The 10,544-nt window shown below is 36.8% G+C and overlaps 1 protein-coding gene across 1 annotated transcript in view; it reads left to right on the top strand.

The window, feature by feature from the left end:
• The window catches only part of LOC107694128 (kinesin-like protein KIF1A), a 71,566-nt gene extending 64,815 nt beyond the window's left edge, over positions 1-6,751 (top strand). The window contains exons 43-50 of the mRNA XM_016493739.1: positions 1-146; positions 255-452; positions 993-1,064; positions 2,933-3,057; positions 4,129-4,257; positions 4,419-4,611; positions 5,004-5,122; positions 5,199-6,751. Coding sequence (XP_016349225.1) covers positions 1-146; positions 255-452; positions 993-1,064; positions 2,933-3,057; positions 4,129-4,257; positions 4,419-4,611; positions 5,004-5,122; positions 5,199-5,241 — 1,025 coding nt within the window. The 3' untranslated portion in view covers positions 5,242-6,751. The remainder of the gene's footprint in view (positions 147-254; positions 453-992; positions 1,065-2,932; positions 3,058-4,128; positions 4,258-4,418; positions 4,612-5,003; positions 5,123-5,198) is intronic.
• The last annotated feature ends 3,793 nt before the right edge of the window (positions 6,752-10,544 follow it).

The following is a 10,544-nucleotide window of genomic DNA, read 5'->3' as shown; positions in this document are numbered from 1 at the left end:
GAATGCAAAGACGGCGCAGAAGGGTGCTGGATACATCGGTGGCGTATGTGCGAGGGGAGGAGAACCTGGCTGGCTGGAGGCCCCGCAGTGACAGCCTCATCCTGGACCATCAGTGGGAGCTGGAGAAACTGAGTCTCCTGCAGGAGGTGAGAACATCTTGTTATTTGGTTTTTAATGTGATACAGAATTAAAAGAATGTGTCATGGCAGCTCTGCTGAGGATCTGAGAACTCATTTCCTTCTGCTGTATGTTAGGTGGAGAAAACCAGACACTACCTCCTCCTTAGGGAGAAGCTGGAGTCCACCCTGCTGCTGGGCCAGGAGTCGCTGCTGTCCTGCGGGAGTGAGGATCTAACCGAGTCCTCTTCCCCATCCACCCACCTGGGCCTGGGCCACAACACTTGCCCCGGCCCTGACATACCCAACGAGAGGCAGAAGGAGCTGGCTGCAAAGGTGAATCAGTGACTAACCTGAAATTATATATAAAATTAAATATACATAAATGATAATAATTTAATATCCTGTATTGTCTAGTATACACAATTATTTCTTATTTTTTTTGTAAAATATGTTTTGCAATTCTTTCTGAATTAAATTTTGGCAAAAAATATTTTTTTTATATATTCATTTAATATATTTTACAGTATATTTACTACGGTATTACAATATTTTTTATTTAATAGTGATTTAATTTTATTCTATATAATTTACCAATATAAAAATCAAATTTTATATATTATATGAAATACTCAAAAAACGGAATATGATATTATAATCAATTCTGAAATTCACTTTTACAACCTTGTTCTCATATCACCTTTGTCACCAAACCACTTTTAAAGTGGTAATTATAGTTTCTAATCTAATTTAATCTAATACTATAAATTGCTGTAATGTTCAAAATAATTCATATACAGTGATCACTTCAGGAAATCATGAGAAAAAGGTTCTTGTCAATGAATTTAACATTCCCATTTCTGTTTGCCCCAACAGTGTCTTCGTTTGCTTAACCACACCTTTAACAGGGACTACAGCCATGTGTGTGTTAGCGCCAGTGAGAGCAAGGTGAAGATGCTATTTAAAATATTTTACACTTTTTCCTTCTGTATCATATGATACAGTAAGACGATTTTAAGTGACATGTGACGTGACATGTGACCCATACTTGGAATTAGTGCTCTGCATTTATCCCATCCAAACTGCACACACACAGCAGTGAACACACACCCGGAGCAGTGGGCAGCCATTTATGCTGCGGCGCCCGGGGAGCAGTTGGGGGTTCGGTGCCTTGCTCAAGGGCACCTCAGTCGTGGTATTGAAGGTGGGAGAGAGTGCTGTACATTCACTCCCCCCACCTACAATCCCTGCCGGTACGAGACTCGAACTCACAACCTTTGGGTTATGAGTCCGACTCTCTAACCATTAGGCCACGACTTCCCAGGAAGTCACTTTTTAAGACTTTTTAAGAGGTCAGACCGCTAAGAATATATTGCCTTAAAGGGATAGTTCACCCAAAAATGAAAATTAGCCCATTAATTACTCACCCTCAAGGCATCCTAGTATATGTATATGACTAGGGTTGCAAAAAGGTGGAAATTTTTCAGTAAATTTCGGAAATATTCCAGAAATTTGGGAAACTTTCCAGGATTTTTTGGAATATTCAAGGGATTTTTGGAAAGTTTCCAGAAATTTACCAGAAATTTTCCACCCCTTTGTAACCCTATATATGACTTTCTTCTTTCAGACGAATCCAGTTGGAGTTATATTAAAAATTGTCTTTGATCTTCCAAGCTGTTTAATGGCAGTCAGCGGGTGTTGCAGTTCATCAGTCCAAAAGAAGTGAAATAAAGCGCATCCATCCATAATAAAAAGTGCCTCACACGGCTCCTAGGGGTGAACAAAGGCCTCCTGGAGCGAATCGATGCATTTTTGTAAGAAAAATATCCATATTCAAAACGTAATAATCACTTTAATCTAGCTTGCGCCAACAGTTGTACACGGAAGCAGCTCCGGGAGGATGACGTAAGATGTCGGCGTTGCGCATGCGCCGGTGAGTCTCGTGAAAACCAACGTTTGTTAACAGGAGCAAAGGAAGCAATGTTTCCTTACTTTAGCAAAGGAAAACCAGTCTCCTCTTGGCTTATATCAAAATCCTCCGACATTCTTCTTTACAATTCCTCGTTTTGTACTTCTAATTCATGACCGTTGTTTTGATCTTTCCTCTGCGCTTCTGCGTTCGTCACTTCTGAGAGGCGCAACGCCGACGTCTTACGTCATCCGCCCGGAGCTGCTTCCGTGTCCAACAGTGTGTGCAAGTTAGATTAAATTAAATAAGTTTTAAATATGGTTATTTTTCTTACAAAAATGCATTGATTCTCTACAGGAGGCCTTTGTTCACCCCCCGGAGCCATGTGAGGCACTTTTTATTATAGATGGATGCGCTTTATTTCACTTCTTTTGGACTGATGAACTGCAACACCCGCTGACTGCCATTAAACAGCTTGGAAGATCAAAGACAATTTTTAATATAACTCCGACTGGATTCGTCTGAAAGAAGAAAGTCATATATAGGGTTGCAAAGGGGTGGAAAATTTCTGGGTAAATTTCTGGAAACTTTCCAAAAATCCCTGGAATATTCCAAAAAATCCTGGAAAGTTTCCAAAATTTGTGGAATATTTCCGAAATTTACTGGAAATGTTCCACCTTTTTGCAACCCTAGTCATATACACCTAGGATGCCTTGAGGGTGAGTAATTCATGGGCTGTTTTCATTTTTGGGTGAACTAACCCTTTAAAAACGTTCAAACTTATGTTTTCTGAAAACATAAGAAGAGTTTTTACTATTGCTGCAGAAACCTACAGAAATGTTTGTGTGAAGGTGTGTGTTTATGTTCTGTGTATAATGACTGATTTCTCTGTTGTGATTTGTTGTAGTTGAGCCAGATGTCAGTAACTCTTTTGAAAGACTCTGCCTCAGTGTGTGCTGAAAACACCCTCACCCCGTCCTCCACATGCCCCTCATTGGTGGAGGGACGCTACGGCCACAACGCTGAACTCAGGTCAGTACTTAGTGACTTCTGTTTTATTTTGAGTTTTAAAAGAATTAAAATTTAAAGGTGATTCTGCAACACAAACCAAATGGAATTGCAAAAACAACAGTAAGAAAAGTTTTTTTAATCATTTCGTAGTCTGCCATTGATCAGAATGACAGATAGTCCTGTCCTAAATTCATGCTTTTGATAAAGCTAATGCATCAGGCTAGTTTGAGAATAAACCTGTGAATGATTTATATTATAGGTATTTCTGTATATTAAAGGGTTAGTTCACCCAAAACTGAAAATTCTGTCATTGATTAATCACCCTCATGTCGTTCCATACCCGTAAGACCTTCGTTCATCTTCAGAACACAAATTAAGATATTTTTTGATGAAATCTGAGAGCTTTCTGACACTGCATAGACAGCAAAGCAACTGACACGTTCAAGGCCTAGAAAGGTAGTAAGGACATCTTTAAAATAGTCCATGTGATATCAGTGGTTCAACCGTAATGTTATGAAATTACAAAACTACTTTTTGTGTGCAAAGAAAACAAAAATAACAACTTCATTCAACAAATTCTTCTCTACTGTGTCAGTCTTCGACGCGTGTTAAAGAGACTAGCACGACGCAGTGGTACTCTCATGAACAAGCGAAGACTGACACGGAAGAGGAGAAATTGTTGAATAAAGTCGTTATTTTTGTTTTCTTTGCGCAATAAAAATATTCTCGTAGCTTCATAACATTAAGGTTGAACCACTGATATCAAATGGACTATTTTAACGATGTTCTTACTACCTTTCTGGGCCTTTAACGTGTCAGTTGCTTTGCTGTCTATGCCGTGTCAGAAAGCTCTTGAATTTCATCAAAAAAATCTTAATTTGTGTTCCGAAGATGAACGTTCTTACGAGTTTGGACATTAGTGTGAGTAAGAATTTTCATTTTTGGGTGAACTATCGCATTAAAATAGGAGAAATTATTTTAACATTAAGAAAAATCTTTACATGTTTTTAAATATGTCTGCCAAATATTGTTCCACATGAAATGCTATCTAACTAATTGTTGCATCTATATTCTTATTGCTCATATGTGCAGACCCCCAACACCTCGATCTCGTGCTCTCAGCCCCATCCCTGACTCTGAAACAGAGAGCAAAATGTCTCCTCAAGAGTCCAAATCAAGAACCCACACTTTTGTGCCAGACATTCAGGAAATCCGTGTCAGGTAAAAAAAAAAAAAATTGTACAGATTATACAAATTGTTTATTGTTCAGAGGATGAACAATTCCTTTTCATGTTACATTTGCCTGAATATTAAATTTGAGATTTAAGGAATTTGCATCTTTGGAAGTTAACTCTAACCTGTACCCTATTTTATTGTTGCAGCCCAATTGTATCAAAGAAAGGTTATTTGCACTTCCTGGAGCCCCACAGTAATGGCTGGGTTAAGAGATATGTGGTGGTACGCCGGCCTTATGTCTACATCTACAACACAGAGAGAGACACAGTGGAAAGGGCCATTCTTAACCTGTCCTCTGCACAAGTGGAGTACAGTGAAGACCAGCAGGCCATGCTGAAGGTGAAACATTTATTCATTTATTTTTGAAAAAGTCAGTCTCTTCCAAAGCAACACATTGTGAGTAAATCGACTATTTATAGACTGAACTGTAATTCGCCTTCTGAATACCAGCAGGCAATGCTGTAGGTGAAGCATCTGCAAATATATATTTTTTCTTATTCTATTCAATTTTATTATTGTTTTTTTGTTTTTTTAAGTCAGTCACTTTTAAGGGAACATATTGTGAAATCTACTGTTTATAGACTGAACTGTAAACCAATGTCTGAATACCAGGAGGCCATGCTGAAAGTGAAACTTTTGAAAATTGTATTTTATTTTATTCCAAGGCAACACATTTTCAGTAAATCGACTGTTTATAGGCTGAACTAATTTAATGTCTGTCTAAACTGCAGATGCCCTACACATTTGCGGTATGCACAGAGCATCGTGGGATACTCCTTCAAGCCAGTAATGACAAGGAGATGCATGATTGGCTGTATGCCTTTAACCCTTTGCTTGCTGGATCTATCAGGTACAGTAAAGCACACATCTAAGCCTTTTAAAGACCTGTCATACCAATATTTATTTAACTTTCTCCTTCTTATCAGGTCTAAACTGTCAAGAAGAAGAGCCGGGCAGATGAGGTTTTGAGCCCACTACATGTATACCTTCTGTACAACTCTTCGAGGACAAAAAACACAAAGGACTAACCTTGTAAATAGATCTACTGACAGATCCCCCAGTTTCTGTGCTTATTCAACTCTCTGACCCTCTGTTTCCTACATGTGTGTACCTGAACCTGCCCACACTAGCACCAACTGTGCACCTGTATCTTAAAGGCCCCTTTGTTGTGCATCTACAGTGGCCTAAATATACAACTTATAGCGCCAAGAGAACAGGCTAACTACTTTATTGGGGTAGAGATAGTATGCTTATGTAGTCTTCAGCAACATTTTAGAAAGCAGGTGATGGGAATTTCTAATTCTGAAGCTGTCAGCTCATGCAAACACATCTGAATTTGTTACTGTGAAGAGTGACGTCCATAGCTTGGGTTTGTGGGGAAATGGATCACATGGCCTTACTGTGTTACTCTATGGGTTTAAAACGATAAAACTGGTCAGTATTTAAATCAGCAGACCATATGTTTATTCATCTCTTGGCTATGGAAGATAGAATTGATCAATGATACGCAGTTCTTAGCAAGGAGCAGATGAATCACATCATATTACGCTCTTACTCTCTTTAAGTGCAGTTCTTGGACACAGTTCAACCCATCATAAATACTCATATACCTTTATAATGTTTCCCTTGTATGGCCTTGAAATGCATACAGTTTTCAAAATAGCCAGGACGCATTAGCGAAAATTTGGCTAAGGAGAATGGTTGCATTCTCATGTCTCTGTATGAGAACCATTATAAAGATTTGGCCTATTTTTGTTGGAGTACTGGTCAGTAGATTTATCTAAAATGTATCATAAAAATTATCGGTATCCCCAAATGATCTAATTTACTTTTAAAATTTCTATTAAAGTCTTATCTTGTTAGGTATTTATTTAACATGTTTTTATTTATTTCAGCATGTATTTATTGACAAAGACTAATATTTTTGAAGAAGTACAGTGCAATTTCTGCATATGGCACTTTTTTATCATGAGTTGACTAACCTCCCTTTTACTGACCGCACTGCTCTCATTTCCCCCCACACAGTGAAATGCATTTGGGGAACAGGTTAGAAGTGAATAGCTGGGATAGCTGCTATTACATGTAGATTACTTGAAAATGAAAAATGCTTTTTGCAAGATTTATCAGGTTGAGAAAAAACATCATCCTTGCCCAGACTCCTAAATGAACGTTTGTACAGTGGTCAGTCTTGGAAAATGGAAGGTTTAGAAGTTTGTTAGAACAAATCAAATGTACAGTACTGATGGAATTTTCTACACGCACCCTAGAGAGTGAGGAGATATGATTTTGTGCCTCTTGCATCCTCTACTCTGTTTTTGTTTTACAATTTCCATCATCTTAATCCCTGTGCGCTTCTTTAACAGGGTGAATGTCAAGTTTAAGGCCCACTTATCGCTACCACCCTTTCTCTTTGTGTGTAATCATTCCTGTGCACAGGCAAAAGCAGTTTTAGTTTTTTTTGTTTTGCATATTTGTGACCCTGGACCACAAAACCAGTCATAAGGGTCAATTTTTCGAAATTGAGATTTATACATTATCTGAAAGCTGAATAAATAAGCTTTTCATTGATGTATGGTTTGTTAGGATAGGACAATATTTGGCCGAGATACAACTATTTGAAAATCTGGAATCAGAGGATGCAAAAAAATCTAAATATTGAGAAAATCGCCTTTAAAGTTGTCCATAGCAATACATATTACTAATCAAAAATTAAGTTTTAATATATTTACAGTAGGAAATTTACAAAATATCTTCATGGAACATGATCTTTACTTAATATCCTAATGATTTTTGGCATAAAAAAAAATCAATAATTTTGACGCATACAATGTATTTTTGGCTATTGCTACAAATATACCCCAGCGACTTAAGACTGGTTTTGTGGTCCAGGGTCACATTTAGTTTGTATATTGCACTTGCCCTACATTTGACTAGGTTTTGAGATTTCTAAGCATATCTAGATGGTGTAAATTATTTTTCTTAACTGATTTCACATAAAAATTAACAAAACTGATCTATTTATTCTGCCAGAAAAAATAAAACATCATCATGGACTCTAGAAATAAGCCCTGCTGCTGTCATTGTTCCAAGCCTTGATTTTTTTGTGATTATAATTACATAAAATATCCGACAGGCTAATACAAGCAGCACAATACATTTTAAATTCAATTTTCTGGTTTTAAAGTCATCTCCGGTATGATTGTTCTGCTTAATGTAAATAGGCTTAGGCAATAGGCTTAGTGCAAACCCCATCAAACAGGCAACCGTCTGAGTTGAGATTGCTGATAGCTGTTTAACTTCAGCCAAATTACTGTTTTTGGAATATGAAACCACATTTTTAAGTTATATAATACCAACAGCTGTGATTTAGACACTTTGTAGTGCAAAAGCATTTGTTAGAAGGTGGAGTTCTGTGGGGCAGTCACTGCAGCAGAGCCCATATGTCCACTGTTATTAGTCCAGAAGGCTTATAATGTGGTTTGGGATGTCCGGATGATCCTGCAGGTTACCTAAGACACGCTTTTCCTCCATACCTGCATATTTAGAGTGCAGATCAACTATTTGCAAACCTGAGGTTCCTCCAGGGCAGGATTCAGGCATATCCGCACGACTAAGGCCAGCCAACCTTCAGCACATGCTGAGTATAGCAAGAATCTGACACTGAACTAAACTCTATTGAAAGCCTTGATCTGTATATGAATAAATATCAAAGATCTACATTTCTATTTCCAAAAAGTGGGTTTCTGTTTCTATGAAAAAGTGGAGTTCTGCTTGTTTGTAAATGCAGAACGCATATCCTAAAGGGATTCTCAATGCTTGAAGGTTCTCTTGTTTATGAAAAATAGTTAATAATTTTTTTTTTGCAATTTTCATGTGTATATCTCACTTCACTGTCATGACCAGTTCCGAGTAACAGAAGCAATGCCACTACTTTTAGAAAAAAAGTGTGTATGTTAATAGTAATAGCAGGTGCATTTTTAAAATAAGTGAGAACAACATTATTTAAAAATCTAGTTAAAAGAATCACTTTCAGTTTGGTTTTGCAAGCAAATGTGTATTGTCTTGACTCTTGTTTTTTTTTTTTTTTTTTGTCTGTGCACTTTGTAGAATGTAATGCGGAAAGCTGAATGGTATTCTTCATGTTATAGCCTGTCCTGTACCATTTCTACAAGCAATTTGTTTGTTTCAAGGCTTAAAACATTGCATTCATTTTACCATCTCCCAAAATGAAAGAATGAATCAGTTCTCATAATCAACACCAAATATTTGTGTGCTTCCATTCTCCTCTTATGCACTCCACTCATAAACATTTTTTTCTGTCATTTTCTCTGTTTTACTTTCCTTGTATATAAACATGATTGCTGTGAATGGTGTAATATGCAGTTGTAACTGGTTTGTACCATCTTCAATGGGCAGTAGTTTAATGTTTCTTTCTGAGTGTTGGAATTATGAGTCAAATGTTTGTGTACACCTAACACATCGTCAGATATGAAATAAATGTGGAACTTATGCAACGCTATGCATGACTTTGTCTTTTGTGTGTGATTCAAGCCATTATTTTATGCATGAGAAAATAGAAAATCTCAAGTTGCATGTATCCCTGATTTTATATATAAAACGTATGGAAGCCTCTTTCCATCATGTAAAAAAAATAAAAAATAAAACTGGTAAATTTTGGCGACTATTTCACAATTCTGAAAAAGTTTGTATGTCACATTTATGAGATAACATCTCAAAATATTTTTTCTTCTCAGAATTGCATGTAAACATCTCACAATTCTGGCTTTTTCATTCAATTCTAAGTTTACATCTCATAGTTTTGATGTTTTTTGGAATTCTGAGTTTACTTTTTTTAAACTAATTTTGTCAATGAAAACAAAATAAAGTTAGAATTGTGAAATAAAGCATCTTTTATTTTCGTATTACTTGCAAGCTTTTATTGCATTACAAGCTTCCATAAAAATAGAGGCCTAAATACAGAATGGTAGACAGAATTCAGAATTTAAAGGGATAGTTCACCCAAAAATGAAAATAATATAATTAATTACTCACCCTCATGTCATTCCAAACCTGTAAGACCTTTGTTCACCTTCGGAAGACAAATTAAGATATTTTTTGATGAAATTGGAGAGCTCTGACCCCCCCATAGACAGCAAGGGTTCTACCACGATCAAGGCTCAGAAACGCAAGGACATCGTTAAAATAATCCATGTGACATCAATGGTTCAACTGTAATTTTATGAAGAGAATACTTTGTGCGCAAAGAAAACAAAAGTAAGGACTTTATTCAACAATTCGTCTCCTCCAATTTGTCGAGGAGGAGACGAATTGTAGAATAAAGTCGTTATTTTTGTTTTCTTTGCGCACAAAAAGTATTCTTGTAGCTTCATAAAATTACGGTTGAACCATTGGGAGGGTCAGAGAGCTCTCCGATTTCATCAGAAATATCTTAATTTGTCTTCCGAAGATGAAAGAAGGTCTTACGGGCTTGGAACGACATGAGGGTGAGTAATTAACTAATAATATTATTTTCATTTTTGGGTGAACTATCCCTCTAACATTGTTCATTCCAATTTAAAAATAAGTATTTAAAGGTCCACTGAAGTGCTTTGAAACATGCAGCATTGTTCTGTGTGTTGACGTCATTTCAACTGAAACAGGAAGTCAGGGCGGGACATATCAAGCAGTCCCGACCCCTTTTTAAAATAGCCAATAGCGTTTCATTTATATCACAGTTACAGTTTGGCCAGAGCCGTTGAGCTCGGTGAAGCTGCATTTGACAGCATATGACAGCCACAATCTCATATTGCTATAAAATATAGCATTCTGTGTAGAAAACGAACAGAAAATACAAATTCTGTGAACAAGTTACCGATTTGAGCTGCAGCTTCAGCCTCTATTTATAGTGCAGGGGCGGGACGCTTCGGGTTTTAGAGAGCGTTTGATCGGACAGAAAGTTTGATGAGAGGCTGAAGTGCAGTGTGATGTCATCAAAATCGCTGACATTGGCGGAAGTGAGAGACTGTAAGTTTTGAATGCTTATATCTTGTAAAAGCGAATTTTGTCATTGTTTTGGAGCACACTGGCTTATAGATAACCTTAAGCCTAACATATTCATACCAAAAGCCCAAAAAAATCAATTTTGATTTCATGGGGACTTTAAACAAATTCAAAATAAACATAAATTTACACTGATTTTATAAAAAAATAAGTCAGGAAAATCCCAGTAACTCTATGATCCTTTCACTATTGTCATTAAAAAAAAAAAAAAA

This window comes from Sinocyclocheilus anshuiensis, unplaced genomic scaffold, assembly GCF_001515605.1.
Source record: "Sinocyclocheilus anshuiensis isolate Anshui unplaced genomic scaffold, SAMN03320099.WGS_v1.1 scaffold1530, whole genome shotgun sequence".
Classification (NCBI taxonomy): Eukaryota; Metazoa; Chordata; class Actinopteri; order Cypriniformes; family Cyprinidae; genus Sinocyclocheilus; species Sinocyclocheilus anshuiensis.
Note: the sequence above shows the minus strand (reverse complement) of the source record. Positions and strands in the feature narration are given on the sequence as shown.